The 18,518-nt window shown below is 31.4% G+C and overlaps 1 protein-coding gene across 1 annotated transcript in view; it reads left to right on the plus strand.

Annotated features, from left to right (window-relative positions):
• The first annotated feature begins 264 nt into the window (after positions 1 to 264).
• LOC129234630 (RNA-binding protein with serine-rich domain 1-B-like) overlaps positions 265 to 18,518 on the plus strand; it is a 57,468-nt gene continuing 39,214 nt past the window's right edge. Inside the window, exons 1-2 of the mRNA XM_054868663.1 lie at positions 265 to 414; positions 2,673 to 2,691. Coding sequence (XP_054724638.1) covers positions 2,690 to 2,691 — 2 coding nt within the window. The 5' untranslated portion in view covers positions 265 to 414; positions 2,673 to 2,689. The remainder of the gene's footprint in view (positions 415 to 2,672; positions 2,692 to 18,518) is intronic.

Raw genomic sequence — 18,518 nt, forward strand, 5'->3', positions numbered from 1 at the left:
TTCACTTGAATTCGACTGCCAACAGCGATTGCAAATCTCGGCGATTGCGATTGTCTTTTTTGCGATTGTCTGTGTTTCACTTGAATCCGGCCCTTAATCTGTTTTAGCATAAAAAAAATACATGTATTGCTCTACCGCTGTTTTTCCGTTTTCCACACTACTTTTACTCAAAAAAACTCACTTTTTAAATCTAAGCCTTTAAAACTTATTATGATGGGTTTGGATATTGAAATTTGGCAACACTCATACCGGATTAACTAACTTATTCACTCTTCGCCGAATTTTGCTTGAGATTTGTTGATTGTTTTATTACAAAAATGGTACTCAATCTAACTTAACAGGATACAAAAATATTGCCATTCTCTTGAATTTAATAAATTTGTTTTAAAAATAAACGAAGTTCACCTTACAGAAGTAAGTATTTTCATCCATGTCTTGCGATCTTTAGTGTCTTCATTATGAACGTTTTCATCTTGTATTTGAGATAACTTTTTTTGAAGTTTTCGATCGTGGCATAATTAATGACTATTTTTATCTTGTGAGTTCTCTTGTAAATTATGTTGCGAATGTGGAACATACGGCTCTGCCTCTTTTCATTCTGTAAAATTTTTTTTAGGGTAGAATTGAAATCTTATTGAAATAATTAATTTTCCATGTATGTGATGTAAAATTTGAAATTTCGCCATGATACTGGCTGCACTACTTTTAATGATGTTTCCTAATTAGTGATGTGGATCGGGTAAATACCCAGTGGGTAGGTAAATATTTTTTGGGTTATTTACCCAAGGCCTGGGTAAATACCCAAAAACTGAGAATTTTACAAAAAAAAAATGCAAAACTGAGTCGGAAATTTTTTTAAAAAATCTAAATATGAAATAATTGGTAAAACTGATACATACATATGCATTACACAGTTTATAATATTTTTTATTGGAACGCTTGATGAAATTATGAAAGAAACATATTGTGAACCAAAGAATCTTTCTGTTCAATGGGTCATAATTGGACAAAGTATATAAGCATTTCTTTGATGAACTTCAGGATTTCAAAATCACAATCTAGATTTGTCATATCCAAAATGAAAAAAAAAGAAGCATGAGTGATGCTTGGAAGAATTTACTAAGAAGTTATTAAGACTATGATGTTATTATTTTATATTATTGCTGTTTAAGTGATAACGCTGCAAATATAGAAAGAGTTTTCATATTAATAAGCAAAAAGAAAATCAAAATATTGTTTTCTGTTGCCTTGCTCATTTGTATTTGTTCCCTGGTACTTCATGATAAAAATTTATTCGAACTATTTTCAATACACGCAATTAGTGATGTCGGGTGGGAAGGTAGATATTTTTTTGGGTATTTATCCGAAGGCAGGGTCGATCCCCTAGTAATTGCGCTTTTTGCCAAAAAAACTTTAGGTGATATCAAAAGGTGATGATTTTCTTTTTAAAACATAAACTGTAAAATGAAAGATTAAAAATATAAAAATTTATATATTATAATTTCTTTAATTAAAGGCATAATGAAATCTTAATTCTAAAACTAAAATAGGATGGCAGGATAATTTAATTTTTTATGGGGTAAAGCAAAGGGATTTAAGTATAATTTTGTCACATAGGTGGCGATAGCACAACTTTTCATCTTTGATTTTTCATAATATCATGCTACTAGTTAGTTTTGGCTTTGAGTTGTAATCAGTTTGTCCAAAGCCTCCTAAATACTAAATGCCTTTCACATTTGCTTTAAATGGATCCACCGCCAGTACACAAACAACGCTACTACCTGACGGCAATACATGGATGGTATTGCTTTGACAATAAATATGGATGGAAATGGATCTAAACAATTCAAATCAAATCGTTAACTAATTAATTTTGAAATTTAAATTTAGAAACTAACCAATTGTTTTCTCCGCTTTTAATTTCTAATGCTTTCGACCTTCGATAGTTGGCAGTAGGCAGAAGACCAAAATTATGGTTACTGGGATCATTTTGCTCTATGTTGAAAGGAAGAATGCGATAGGCATTTAGTATTTAGGAGGCGTTAGTTTGTCACTCACTTTGTATTTGTACTGGTAAAACTTTAAATTTTGCTTTGAAAAGTGAAAAACAAAAAAGAAAGATGGAGACATTGATTAGGCATATTCAACACATTTAATGTGAATATCATATTAGATTGCTAAGTTGTTTCACACAATAATTCTTTAAGTAAATCAAAATACAATTTTTGAGCAAAAATTTATTGTTTTGTATATGCTTGGTTTTATATATATATATATATATATATATATATATATATATATATATATATATATATATATATATATATATATATATATATATATATTGGAATACAAACAGAAAAGTATTTTAGTTGAATATAAATTTTTGAAATAAATACCCGGGTAAATACCCATTTCGGGTTTTCGGGTATATACCCTGGATATTTACTCCTAAAAATAAATACCCAGGTATTTACATCACTAATCTGATACAGATATGAATTTTTGATTTTCTACCCCTGCATACTTTATCTTTGATAATATGATACAGCTATACTGCTGCTACTGGAATATTTAATAAGATATCTTTTTTTAAACTTTTTATGATTTAAAAAAATATATATTAATATTATTTGTAGTAGTAATATTTTGTTTTTCTTTTTCTTTTTTAGCTCCTAGCAAAGGGATCATGTAAGTAAAAATTTATGGAGCTTCTTCAATTATGGAAGTTGTGTATGATTCCTGAAAGGATATAGGTATATAAAAATACTTCTCAAAATCATCATCTCTTTTATTTCTGTGGTTTGTATAAGTTGAGTATATTCTTAAAAATTTAAAAACTATGTTAGTTATTTTGTATTGAAATAAAGACGACAAAGTATTGATACAATTGACACCATTGGAAAAAGTGACATTTTTTACTCCAGATCTCTCTCGACCTATGGTTGAAAAACATAGCTTCTATCTTCCAAGGAAAAAAAGTTACAAGCGTTTTTAAATCACATTCGAAAAATTTCATTTTGATTCAGGCTGTCAACCATTTTATTTTTGCGTTTCCATGGTTACGCTTTTTGAATTCATTGTTTCTTTCCTATTTTGCATTTAATTTCTTAAACTTATTTTATTTCATGTTTCCATGAATACACTTTTAAAATCCATCTTTCGCATTTAAATTTCTTAAAAGTACTTTAATATCTGTCATCATTGTTTGGAAGGGTAGTTTTGCATGGTGTCTTTTTTTCTTTTATTTAAGAATATATGTCACTTGACACAATTTTTAATCTCAAAGTAGACCGGGCAAAGCCGGGGAACCATAGGCGGATTTAGGACTGAGTTCCTGGGGGGGCAGGATTTTTTTTTTTTTTTTGGAGCAACATTTTTAATTGCCCTCCCCCCTCCCATGTTTTGTCTGTTTTCTGCGATGCGTAAGGCCATTCTTTACTTTTTATGTGTGGTTTTCATTACTGTGTGTAATCATGCTGTCCTTTTCAAATTGACCTTAAAAGAGAGGGTTCTGGTATTAAGAGAGCAACGCAGTGCTCCCTTTTAAGTGGGATATAGAATATCTCCAGTTTTAGCGGGCCCGGGGGTTACTCCCCCGAAGGAAATTATCTAAAATGGATATAAAATTCTGCATTTTGAAGTCTTATAAGGGTTAATTGGAAATGATAGGCAAATAATTTTTTTTAAGATATACGCTTTAAAAGTGCTTTGTGATGCAAGTTAATATTTTAAAAGAAATGGTGCACAGATTTAGAGAATAGGTATCAAGAGAGTAACATACTACCCATTTGAACAATTCTTAATTTATACACTTGATAAGAAATAAAATTGAAGCACACTTTGCTTAGGAGTTTCAAAGACTTGTCTAATTATTTTCAAGGTTTGGTTGGTTAGATTGGGTTTTTCATTCAAGAGCCCTTGTAGGCTATACTGCACCAATTCTTTTCAGGGATTTTAGAACCTATCAATAATTTGCACTTTCCAGCCTCTGAAATTGAGTAGTAGATTATACACTTGTACAGTAGTGTTCAATCTTTGTAAGAAACGGCTATTTTAAGTTAAAAAAAAAAAAACTTTAATTTCCTATTCAAAAAAGAAAAAAATCATGTTTTTTTTTTGTTGTAAGATTTTGGAAGATAAGTTGTTACTATATAAACTCTTCCCAAAACTGGGGAGCATTGTCCCCTTTGCCCCCCCCCCCCTATAAATCCACCCATGCTCTTCTGAACTATTCTAAAAGGAAAAAATAATGATTTTTTTTTTTTTTTTTTAATTTTTGGAAGATGTGTTGTTACTACATAAAGTCCTCCCAAAACTGGGGGGGCACTGCCCCCCTCTGACCCCCCATAAATCCGCCCATGCGGGGAACACAGCTCTGAATATATAAAGATTTGAAGGCTACAGTTAATGTGCTTTTATACTTTTTTGTTTGTTTGGCAAAACATTTATTATTGCAAAAAACATTCGCTTCACTCACAAAAGGACTGGGTTCCGGTTGCATATTGAAGATTTGAATAAATGAATGATGAAAACACACTATGGCATTTAGTTCAATACCAAGCGAAACAAATGGAAATTTATCTTCAATTTTTGGTACGCTTCTGATAATAATCTGTTAAAATTAAAATTAAGAAGCCGCCAAGTAAATAAAACAGGTCACTGGCTTTCATTTAAAGTTTCATCATAATCTAAAATAACCCGCTAAATTAAACGATGGTAATAGCTCCGTTATTTATTGCCAATCTCGCCAAGTTACCACTCCCACTTTATGGTATAGAAAATACAAGGCAATTACACGTCCATTTATATTGTTAATGAACTAAATTCATGCCCCAGTAATAATAAGTCCCCTAATCCAAAGTATTACAGGGGCGTTGATTAAATATTAAGAATCCGATAAGATTGTGAAGATTTTTCTGTCCAGGTGGCACTGTTCTTTTCAGCGTAAAATACTCTGCTCAAGTGGAGCCCATGATCTCTTGAAACTGAACAGCAATCAAAAATGAGCCATTTTACGTTTCTGTTTTACGGCAATATGGAGCCTCGCCCTGATTGGTAAAAGATTTCAATTTTACAAAACAGTGCTTTAGTATTTGGACAGTTGTCAAATGGGCACTAACACAGACCTAAACTTTGAAGCTTTAACACCAATTAACTTTTATTTTAATTAACTCAAATATTTTTGAGTAAAATTATAATACTCTGTAGAGATAAGAATTGATATATAATATGGAAATAATGCTCTTCAAATACTCGTGAAAGAATGTTTTCTTTGCTAAAGGCACAATTTTTTGGACATTCAAACAAAACATTAACTGAGCAAATGTACCCCCCAAAAAAAGTTTTTTTTTATAATTATTTTCATAGGTTTCAAAAAAAAAAACTAAGGTTATGAATCTGAAACTGAATAATTTTTTGATAATATTTTCAACAAATTACATGCTAATAGACATACAGTCAGATCCCGATTTAACGAATTTATAGAGACCGAAACTTTTATACACTAAATCAGGGCTATTCATAATATAGAGGAAGGGGAAAAAGCACTTACCCAGGGGCGGCAAATAGGGGGGTCAAGGGGGGGGCGGTCGCACCGCCAAATTTTTTGAGAGGAATGATAAAAAGTGAGCAAATTCAATTTACGTAAATCGCCAATCAAAGTTGAAGAAAAGCAATCTTGCTGGTTCTTCGTAATAATTGATGAAACTTGACACATTTCCAGACAAGAGCAAGTATTTTCAGTTTTTTAAATTATTAGAAATTCGTCAAGCCTTTACCGGCCTTTTCAGAACAGAAAAAACTGATGAAGAATCATGGTTAATTTTAACGAAAGACGTAATTTCCTCATATAGGCTAAATATCTCGTTCTTGTTGCTCTGCGTAAAGATGGCTATGAGAGGCCCATGAAATGATGTGGCTGCATGATTTTCAGAAGAAAATGCCTTGGTATTTTACATTCATTGTTACGCTCATACTTTAAGTGTGTCTATTTAATGAGTGTTCATCACTTTCTTCTGCTAGAAACACATTTCAGCTGCTCAATGCATAGTATGCTTTCACAGGTACTCTTTAAAAATACATACTATTTTTGAAAAATATATCTCACATCAAAAAATGTCTTTTCTGGGGGCTCTTTAACTATGCAGTCTCCCCCCCCCCCCCCTATAATACCGTGATAATTTGCTGTTAGCCGATATGTGTTTTGTTCCATACTAAGGTAGTTTGTATTTAAGAAACTCGACCCCCCAAATGAAATGCTGAAATGCCGCCCATGCACTTACCTTATCTAAAAGCCCTGATAAGTAACTGCACAAAAAAATATCGATGATTAGAAAGTGTACACTTCTTATTCAGCATTCCGCCATTTATTACACACTAGTTAATTTGAAATTTTAAAGTAACGAGTAGTAGATGTTTGACAATATCCTTGATACTTGACTCGAAATACTTCTTTCGACTATATGGAGAAGAAAAAATCATTTGTCATTTACAGCCTGCTGTATGATATATGTTTTTTGTTTCCAGGCCATGTAAAGCATTAGAAAAAGTAAGTTTTAATGGAAATTTCATTATAGCTTTTTACATCAGAATCGCTATTCATTGGTTGCCCCCTCGCCCGTCGAAAATTGCCGATTGCAATAAACGTCTTTTTCTGCTTCAGACAAGATGGATGTATCATTTGGAAAACAATCCGTTTCCTAACTAAAATTTAAAAAAAAAAGAAGCGTTTTTTGGCTTTTAAAACAATTCGTTAATTTGGGACTTTTTATTCGGTAAATAGGGGTGCTTGCCTTCATTTTAGTCTGGGGAAAAGAAAAATTCGTGAAATCACGATATTAGTTAATTAGGGATTTGTTAAACCAGGGATCGACTGTATTATTTATTTTGCAAAGGATTTTAGAAAAAAAGTAAGTTGAATGTTTGATGTATGTCCAAAAGTTATGATCTGGACAATGCTATTATTTGAGCACTAAGCATATAATTTATATGTTTTAAAGGTATTTTTTGATCCTCAAAATCAATTTTTAATTATTTTAAAGTGTTTTCATATGCTTTTATGCAGTATCTTTGAAGCAAAATCATTTTTCTTAAATATACATGTGAGATGTCCAAGCTACGTTACGATCTAGATGCCAATAAATTTTGTCCATTTATTCATTATTATTTATAAATGATCTACTGTCTTATAATCTTAATAAAAAAGATTATTATAATGTTAATTTTTTAATCCATTGGTATTTTGCATTATTAATACATTATGCATTAAACATTTCATAAATAACTAGCAGTAACCACACGACGATGCCCATGCAAAGAATTTAAAGGAAGTTCATTGAATAAAAAATCCCGCCCCCAACTCTTTTCTGATGTTAGATGATCCTTTTTCTTCATGTAACATGCATACACACCTTTTCAGAAAAAAAATTCAAATCATCTTTGGAGTATAAAATTATCTGCCGAAATATATAAAGCGATAAACAGTAACTTTAAATCTAAGTTACCCTTCACTTCATCGCTTAACACGCCAAGCAAGCATGCTACTGCAACCCTGCCCTTTAGCAAGTGAAGCATTTTTTTTATGCAATTAAAAATGTTTTGCCAAGTGAACAGTGTTATAATAAAAATGTTATAAAGGACAATCACAATTGAATAATACGACAAATCAAATTATTTATTTAGCTAAGTAACTATTTTAGCTTTAAGAATAAAAATAAACGTTGAAGAAATGAGGAAAACAAAACCCAATGGAAAAATCCTACAAAATCAAATGATGTACCTGAATATCAAAAAAAAAAAAAAAAATGCATTCAAAAATCAGTTCGCTAGCCATGTGGCATTGTTCCTCGCTACTATCCAGACTGTCAGTCAGCGCCCTCTGTTTGAGTTAGTACTTTACCAGTTTAGAAATTAACTCAACATTATTTCCTTTTGTATTAACTGAAATTGTTCTTATTTTTTAAATCAGAAAATACCAGAGCTAGCACACAACAAGAGTGTCCTTCTTTATCCGCAAGGCAAAAATTGGCTGTCAACGGTAGTTGTAGAAAAAGAGGAGAGGAAGGATTTGATGTTTGTCATCTTTCTTGCCACATTGTGATGAAGTTAAAATATGTGTTTGTACCATTGAAAAGAGATAAAATGGAGTGAAGACTTTTCATTTGTGAAGCAAAGATTCCAAGCTGCATGATAGATTTTAAAGCAAAACTTTCGAAGAAATCTCGTTTTTTTCCCCCTTTTAGTTTCATGGAGAATGTGTCAACCATTCGTCGTTGTTGATTCTCGTGACTTAGGGTCTTTGCCTCAGCTTTTGCTAAGCAAATTAGAGACGTACCGAGTACTCGGTACTCGGCCAAATTCTGATCAGAAACTCGGCCAATACCGAGTAGTTGCAAAAAATTGAATATTGTCCAAGACAGATACTAAAATGTCTAAAAAAAGAGCAAGCATTATATTCTGCAATCATTTACAATTAAAATTTGTAAGTCAAATTTAAATTTTGAGAGTAATGCAGTTTGTAATGCTTCAATAGAATAAATCTTTATTTTAATGTCCCCAAAGTAAATAAAACTTTTTATTAGAAATTATGCAAAAAAGGTAAGTATAGAAAATATGGAATTTTTATATTAAAAATGGATTTTTGCTACAAACAAAAATTAGTTATAAAAAATATAAAAATACCTTTGCCAGGGTTCGTACGCTCCGGGAATTCCGGGAAAACCGGGAATTGTCAGGGAAAATGACACTGTCAAAAATGTCAGGGAAAAGTCAGGGAGTTTTCAAATTTTGTCCTCCAAAATTTTTTTTTCCATTTTTTTCCCAAGGAATTCAGTACTATGAGATCTAGTCTTCGTTTTTATTGTGATTTCACGAAAAAAATTGTAAATTTTTATCTAAACCGACGCTGGCACTTAAAAACTGCAATCGAAAAATGAACGTTTTTTTCACAACGAAAAATGCGCCAAAAGAGCGAAGATTTTCTTGCATGGAGTCAGTGAGAGGAACGCATTTCTTTCTACTGCCTAAAGTTTGAGATGGGTTGCCCCAACATTCTGTTCGTTTCAGGGTTCGTACGCTCCGGGAAAACCTGGATTTATCAGGGAAAATGACATAGTCAAAAATGTCAGGGAATTTTCCAAATGTGTCCCCAAAATTTTTCCTTTCCCAATTTTTTCCCAGGGAATTTTGTTTTATGAGATCTAATCTTCATTTTTATCGATGTATTTAAAAAAAAATGTAACAATTTTAAAGCAATGAAAAAAGTGGCGACTCAAAAAATCATCAGCAGCCGCCATTTTTGGCTCTCAGTAGTTCCCAAGGAAAAAAAAAATCAGGTGAACAGGAATTATGCACAAACTCAACAGGAGAGAAGACAATTTACTGCTTCGGAAGCACAACCTGTAGACGGGAGGGTCGATCGGGGAAAATCGTTTTTTTTTTTTTTTTTTGATCGGAAAATCATTTCAGCTACGTGTGAAACGTAGTCGCCATCTTTGGCCATTCACAAGATGGAAGTAGATACGATCCTAAAATGCCTAAGTTTCTAAAAACGAAGCAGAATTGGATATTTTCTTTAATTGAAAACTGATGAAAATAACAAAAAATGGTCTGCAAATTGTTTTTCTATTATTATTATTATTTAAAATAATTTTCTTGAGAAATGAAAAATTTTGTTCTTAAAACCGAAGGATAAGATTATATCCTCACTGCCTTGGACACAAATGTGATAAAAACTTTTCAATGAATTGTAGTTTCATGAAGATTTATTATTTTTTAATTGTTTTCATGCGACAAATTAAAAAAGTTATTTATTATTTTTGGGAAAAGCCGCCATATTTGGTCATTCCCAAGATGGAAGTACACAAGACTTTTTAAGTGCCTAAGTTCCCGAAAACGGCATTGGATGTTAATTGCAGTGCAAACTATTGAAAACAACACAAATTGTGCCTTTTTTCCGGATAATTTAATTATTTTCTGGAAAAATGCAAAATTTAATCTTTATAACATTTTTTTGTTTTAATTGATTTAGACTCTTATGTGCTAAATACTGACTATTTTGCTTTTATTGTAGTTTTTTAAGGATTATTGATTATTTATTACTACTTTTATACTACAAATCCAAAAATCTACTTATTATTTTAAATTTTTCACTTTGTCGCCATATTTGATCATTTGCACAATGGAAGTAGACTTAAACTTCCAGAAACAGAATTGAATGTTTATATCAATGTGAACTATTGAAAATAACATTAAATGTGCAATAAGTTATGAATTTTTGAAAATTAACTATTACTTTCTGGAAAAAAAAATTGAAATTTTAATGTAAGCGTCCTTTAATATGAAAAAAAAAAAGATCTTTGGCATTGGCCTATGATCGGCGGATGTTGATTTTTGTTACTATGCATTACATGGTATGCCGATCGATGAAACAAGTTAATCATATGTATACTGAAATTTAGCGTTGCTTTTTGCTCAATATGTTTTGTGTAACCTACTAATAAGAAAATAAAAAGAAGTATTGTAAACCAAAAGCGGATGCTAAAAGGTTGCTGCAGGACTGCAGCAAAACGCTATAATATTACGTGTGACATCAAAGAAACGCTAAAATAGGTTGAAAGTACTCTGTTTTCAACAAATAGTAAACAAATTAAAACAATTTTGAACAAAATGTTTTAAAAAAACTTAAAATTTTGACAGAGAAAAGAAAAGAAAAAAAATTCCAAAGTTTTTTCCAAATCTAAGGGGAGAAGTTTCAGTTCTTCTGCATTGCTACTTTAAACAATTTTAATTATTTTGAAAATATTACTATTTAAACTTAAATTTTGAATAAAGCGAGTAACCTGGAATTTTCTAAAAAACAACCTGGAAAACCTGGAAAAGTCAGGGAATTTTTTTTAACCAAAAGGGTATGAACCCTGTTTGCTTAAAAAATAAAGGAAACAAAACAACGTTAAAAGCACAGTGCATGAACACTGCAGACATGTGTTTTGGCGTTACAAGGAATTCCTTTTTCAATGCACAAAATGGGAGCTCGTGGATTTAAAGGCATCCGACAAAAGTCAGATTTTTTTGTCAAATGTCTTTACATTCTTTAACTCGCATGTTATGCACTTAAAAAGACGTTCCTTGTAACGGGAAGGGAGGGGGGCAGAAACACGTGTTTGCAGTGTTCCTGCACATTTGTTTTATCTGCTTTTAAGAATTATTTATGTTTGGCGGACTAGAACTATGATTGGTATACAGTGAAACCCCTCCTAACAGACACCCTTCAAAGGCGGACACCCCTCTTATGCGGACAATTTTTAATTCCCCAGTTCCAATGAAAATAATATTATTAAACCCCTGTCCTGCGGACACCTCTCTATTGCGGACAAAAAAAATTGTCCTGTTAGTGTCCGCATTAGAGGGATTTTATTGATATTTGTTTTAATTCCAACTTGATTAATCATACCTTTTATTTATTTATTTTTAATTTTAAAAATAATTTTTTTGTAAAATTTTTGGCACAAACAAAATTGTTTATGTAATGCATAATTAAATTTCAGCCGGAATTTAGTTTTAAAAACTATTATATGGACCAGGAGGTCTATACTACTATTCCAATAAGTTCAAAATTCATCACATGTGTGTCGGTGGTTCTTAAAACATAATTGGTACTTGGTATCTCGGCCGAGTGGTAAAAGGCCGAGTACTCGGTACTCGGCCGAGTAGTGAAAGACCGAGTACTCGGTACTCGGCTACTCGGCCAAAGTGCTACTCGGTACGTCTCTAAAGCAAATGATTGGAGTTGCCCCCTCCATTTACTAATTCCTGCCCTAGGGTTTGTACTCTTTAGTCTATTGCGTTTGCCAAGCAGTAGTGGTCAAAACCACTTTCATGTGTACTGTGAAAATATAACCCTACCAGTTGTTCGCACACCCGAAAAGTCGGGGAAAAATCATGGAAAGTCATGATTTTCAGCAAAAAAAAAAAAAAAAACTCAAAAATCACAGAAACTGACAACTGCTCATGAATTTTTGTGTTCCAGAGCATGCAGGATATTTATTGAATTCTGCAAGTTAGAGGTAAAATTTGCGCATCGTGACCGTTTCTTGCCCTTTTACATGTCACTCCCGATTTTTCACGCATTTCGGAATCCAATTACATTTGCTTCTGTAAAACTCCCACATTTCTCTTTACTATGTGATTGTAATATTTCAACATTTATAATTTTACATTTAACATTCTTTTTAACCTTTCTTATTTGTTTTACTGTGTAGTTAAGGACTTGTAGACTTCTGATGTTGCCGTTTTCATTTGATTCAAAAATTAAGTCATTAGCATCTGAATTGATTTTAGAGACTCATAAAAATTATCATTAATTTTCAGCAGCATCTTAAGTTAATGAAGATTTTAGAAATAGTGTTGTAAATTATGCAAATCAGGGAATTTTTCAATATTTGTATCCTATCCTAAAATTTTGGTGATACAGCATGAGACCCCAAATCTGAAATGCTGGGGACCACGCAGTCTTGCATAATATAGACGATGTGCGAAACAGCATTTGCAGAAAATTTTTGGCTTTCCACTTTATTTCTATTGTAATTTATTTCTATTATATTCATTTATTTCTACCTATAAATCCCACTTTATTTCTATTAGCCTTTCTCCAAAGTATTTTAAAGCACATGTGTGAAAAAAAAATAATGGTTTTGGATGTTTCCTTCGTTGGTGAAAAATAAGCAAACTATATGCTATTATAAAAAAAAATTAAATTATTTCAAGTCCCCTCCCCCCCCCCCCCTTTTTTGTCTCTTTCATATTTGAATACAAATTTAATTCTTTATTCAAAGGTGAGTTAGGCAAAATAATTATTTGCAGAAAATTTTCCAGTTAGGATTTGTGTTTGCAAAATGTTTTCATTTTATCTAAGCCTCGGACCACAATCTTTCTGGATTTTGGATTCAGACTCAAAAGGTAGTGAAACTCTCCTGTTGAGCAGTATTTAATGTTTTCCTAGTTTTACTAATTCTCGCTCTAAATTTTTTAATTAAAAAAAAAATTCCTTAATAAGAAAATAAAGGATTTTGAAGATGCATTTATTATTTTGAAGACTTGAGTTTGGGCTGATTGAAAATATCAGATATATATCAAAATATCCAAAATATATCAAAATATCGAATATTTTTGATATTTTCAAAAATATCATGATATTTTCAAACCCTCTTCTAAGCTTGCAGATAAGACATAATAAACTGCATTTTGAAGTGCTAATACGCGAGCTTGGATCACTGGTTCCAGAGCTCTTTCCAGAAGTAAAGTTATTTAACTCACACAAGTCAGAGTTCACTGAAGAACTCTTAGAAGTGAGAAAGGAGACCGAAACCAATGAGGATACTGACATTGATGACTCACAATCAAAAGCTTTCTTACGAAAAATTTTGAGTCATTCCTTAACAGTGACAAATGATCTGATTTGTTAGCGAAAGAAGATACCGCTATGGAAATGACGTGAGTGATCATGGAATCGTAAATGCCCATAAAAAACTACAGAGAAAAATTACTAATGACAACCAAAATAATATTAAACTTCGCTCTTTTTTATATTCATGTTTTCTTTATGCACATTGTACATATGTATTGGAATAAGTACGCATTAAACTTATTATGTATTTATCTCACTAGAATGAAGTATTTTTTTCATCTATGGAACCTAACCCCTACTTTAACACTAATATTAAGTCTTAATTTACGCGGCTTCGATTTACGCTTGCATTTCCGTGTAACGTAACCCCCGCATGAAGCAAGGGTCTACTGTATATATTTTCTTAAATATCAAAATGAAAAAGTTCTGAATTTCGACATTCCCAAATTGGGGTCTCATATTGTAATATAGCTGGTAATGTCTGATATGTTCATTATTAAGTAATTTTCTTTTCTAATTATTTATTTTAAATTTAATCTTAGTTCTAAACTATTACTGGTTGTAAATTTTTTAGAAAACTGCTTGCTTTTGAGAAGATGAAATTTTAGATTCTTTGTAGAGTAAAATATTTATTTTTAAAAATTCAAAAGGAAAAAAAAAATAGATTTAAAAAAATGCTGAAATGTTTTGCTGTTCATCAGAATTTTCATTCTTCTTTTATTTGAAAATCATTTTGCAATTAAAAATGTTTTCTGGGTTTTTTATGTTTGAAACATTATTGTGTATCATATCAGATTTTTTGCAGAAAACATAATAAATTTCTTTACATGTAAGTTCTTGCCTATTTAAAAAATTTGTAAATTTGTTAACCCCCCCCCCCTCTCCAGAAAAAAAATTGATACATAAATATATGTCCTTGGTAAACACTTTTTTATGAGATTTAGAAAAGTATAACACATTTTGAAAATGATCAATACAAATTAATAATGTTATAAAAATCTTTAAATTTTTTTTTTCACAGAACGGAGGGATATTTGTATACCTCCCTTACATGTCCCAACACATTTCTTCTCATGTACTTTTTCATTTATTTACTCAATACATAAAAATATAACAGATTTACTACTGAAATTTGAATCATTTGATGTTTTTTTAATAGGTTGAAAGAATTATGTTATAAAATAAAAAAATATGTAGCATTCATAATCTTTTGAATCACTGTCACAGTATTTCTTGTATCCTCCGTTCAGGATTTAATTAAGTAATAGAATTTCCTATAGACGGCAGTACTGGCAGTTCATTACAGAGGTTTAAAATCACAAGTTAGCCCTTTTCAACTCTGGGTTTTTATAGTGAAGCTAAAGAACTTAGTGTGAAAAAATTTCAGCATTATTCTCTTTGAAGTCAAATAGGTCCTTACCTTTGTGTATCCTCCATTCTTGATTAAAAAAGGAAAGAATTGTTTGTGTACAAAAAAAAATTTTATAGTTAAAATTGAATCACTTTTTAAAGTTAATTCTAAATAACATGTTGCATTAACCCTAAATCAACACAATGTGCATAGCAAAACATAAGTATTTGTATCCTCCGTTACAGTATAGACGTAATGGAGGATATACAATCAGAAATGAAGCATACAACTTTCTTTGAAGATCCATTTTAAGAAAGATGTGTACATTTTAATCAGTTCAAATCGTGTTCCTCATACAAGATGCAATGTTTATTTATATGAAAAGTTTAAAAATAACATTTAAAATATATATTTACTATCTGTTATCCTCTGTTCACATCGAAAATTTTAACTACAAAAGAAAGTTACAAAATAAACAATAAAGAATGTGACTAACTATGTGAGAGTAAAAAGGTGCTTAAAAGGAACAATATAAATTAACTTTCAAAAAAATTGAAGATTTTTTTTTTCATGAATTCCAACTTCAGAACCTACGTTTTTTGTATAACAACCCTCCTGTGAGTCATGAAAAGTTATAAGCAGAAGTCATTGAAAATAAACTCTAAATGTAGCAAATATTTTCACTCTAACAAACACTCAAACTGTATGGAAAATATATCTTACTACTATTATATATGCGAAAGTTTGTCTGTATGGATGTATGGATGTTTGTTACTCATTCACGCAAAAACTACCGAACGGATTTTGATGAAACTTTACAATAATATAGCTTATGCATCAGAATAACACAAAGGGTAGTTTTCGTCCCGTTATGGGGAGCAAAACCCCCTTAGGGGAGGGAGCAATAAAATACAATTTTCGTATAAATTCTAATATATTGATGAAAAAATACTTGCACATATTTACATTATATGTCCATCGAAAGCTCTGATTTTTCTGCTGAAGATGGCACTTATTCAAAATTTCTAAGTAGAATAAAAAACGAGTTATGAGCTTTTTAGTTCCACGTTCGAAGGCTTTCCTAAACTCAATGCAGTATTTAGTGTATCATCTCAACTCTCTGTCGATAGCGACAATTGTTGTATTGTTGACTATCTTTGCTTTTCGTGACTGTTCAAGGCTTTTCTCAAGTCAAATCTTGAAGTAAGATTTTTGCACAAGATTGGCAAATAATATATGATTTGGCTGATCATTTTCCATTTAAACGGAACTTTAATGTAATTAATGGTTTTTATTATTATTTATGCTGATTGAACACTTAGTCATTATCCAATCAACCAGCAGATCGCCAAAATTTTTGCAGAAAGATTTCCGTAGCTGATGCATTTGGCAGTTTTTTTCAACGTCGCTGTTTTTGAAGCCGAAGACTACGTCATAATGTTTCTCAGCTTTCACCATGTAAACAAAATATCGCCAATCAAAGAATCTTTAAAAAACTTTTTTTACTGTATCAAATAATCCAGCAACTAAATTGGGCAAATCCATAAACAGCATAAAAACTTCCATTAATTTTCCTTTTTGCACAATTTCAAACAATTGCCAAATTTTACTACTTATTTTGGAAACATTTCGGATGAAACTCTTTAACGCCATTTTATGGTGACCAAAAGTATCTCAGCACCTGGCGATAATATCTTTGTAACAAAAATTAATATATCGTTTTACAAAGTAAGGAAAGAAGGAGGGAGCATCATCGATTCCCGCAAATTCGGTAAAATCGCACCAAGAGCCCACAATGATTGAAATTTCCCAAAATAACTAAAGCAAGTATAAGGGGATTACGAGCAACTTCAATAGCAATACAGAGAAGGTTTTAGGCTCCATGTTAAAAAGAAAAAGTATCAACAGATTAATCTTTTTAAACATGAGAAGAATAATTTCATATTTTGGAAATTTGAATATGCTTAAATAAAGTGCTTTCGTTTCTAAATCAATACTATTTTGTTCTTTATACTTATTTGCTATTTTAGTTTTATGGGAAAGGAAAAAACTCGATTTTTAATCACGTCAAAAAGATGTGCTTTAAATTCTTTCACTTAAACCAGAAAACTAAAGCAAGTAACGATTTTTTCTCATAATTATTACTGACCCAGGCAACGCCGGGTATTTTTGCTAGTTGTTACATAATGAAGGCTGGTATTCAAAGCAAGTATTTTTTGAAAAATGCATGATGTTGGATGTTAGTTGATTTTTCTGATTAAATGTTTTAGGTCTATAAAAATTTATTAAAAGAGGTTCAAATGTTTATCTTTTCTTTACACTCAATATGCATGTAACAATATCATATTATACACAAATGCAGGTATTTTCTGGGAAATAAATACCCTTTTTAGATCTTTACCCTTAAAAAAAAATTATTTGTGTATTTTTCATCATCAGGCAAGTACCTTCCAGTTTTTAGTTTTTTTTGGCTTTGTTTTACTTATTCAGCTATTTCTTTGTTTTTTCAGTTGAAGTCTGTATTTACAATAGGGGTACTTTTCTCCACATCAAAACACCTCTTAGCATTGCGCCTTAGGTTTAAGAAGGATACGGTGCACTGCTTGCTACATAGGGTTTCCAATCCCGAATCCCGCAGGATAACGCATGATATTTAGCAGGATTGGGAGCAAAGTCTCGCAGGATTTCGCATCCCGCAAATTTTTTGCCGGTAAATATTTTCCAACCTTTGCCGCTCATAACACGGCTATTTTCACAAGCATCATCTGAAGTTTGAATCACCTTCCTCGTATTTCTGCAAGAAGAACAAGAAAAACTTTATATCGTGATGTGCATTGGATTTACCATTTAGGAAACTCTATAAAAACAGAGTATTTTTTTTTTGAGGGCAAATTGGTATTCTCATTCAAGGTTTCAGTTTTCATTCGTTCAGTAAATTAAAAACATTTCCGAAAACCATCTCTGAAGTTTAAAATTCAGAAAATTTCGCTTTTTAGAAAAGAAAATATCATAATAGAGAAAGGCACCACAACACGCATTTTCATCAAGAGCATTAATTTTTGAGCAAAAATCCTTTCTCATCACATACGAGCGATGCTTTGTTAAGATGTATTGGACTTTTGTATACACTTTTGCTGTACTAAAAACCAAACGATAATTACTAATTTTGACCCGGCTTCGTAGTTCTCTACAATTCATGTAAGGAATTCAAGCAACAAAAGCAGTCCTTCTCAAAATGCACAATCTTTTCTGTTTGACATTAAAATTTAATTTTTAGAAGAATGAGTTAATCCCCTAGGATCCCTCGGGATTGGCTCCTTACAATCCCAAAATCCTGTGGGACTGAATTCAGGGCGGGATTGGAAACCCTAGTGCTGCAGTTGTCTATATGACATTCCTGGGACAAATATTACAAGTTTGAACAAAAACGGATCTTTCACGCCTTCACTTTGAGGATTGCGATCTCTTTGCATCCGCTATGGGAATCTGATTTTTCGAATTTTCGATGGTTAGTAGTACGCTTTGTTAAGAGGTCAACAAATAAAATATTTTTTTATTTTTTGTAAAAATCATGGAGTTTATAAGTTTTAAACGAAATTATGTGCTTTTTAACAGTGTCTTGGGTCAAAAAGTTAAATGCTGAACCCCTGCCTGAATTTCTTTGTTACAATTATTTTAAATACTTTACATATAACATTTCTAGAAAATTTAACATAATATAGCATGGTAAATAAATATTGATACTTGAGGGGTGCCGCCTCC

This window comes from Uloborus diversus, chromosome 1, assembly GCF_026930045.1.
Source record: "Uloborus diversus isolate 005 chromosome 1, Udiv.v.3.1, whole genome shotgun sequence".
NCBI classification, from domain to species: Eukaryota; Metazoa; Arthropoda; class Arachnida; order Araneae; family Uloboridae; genus Uloborus; species Uloborus diversus.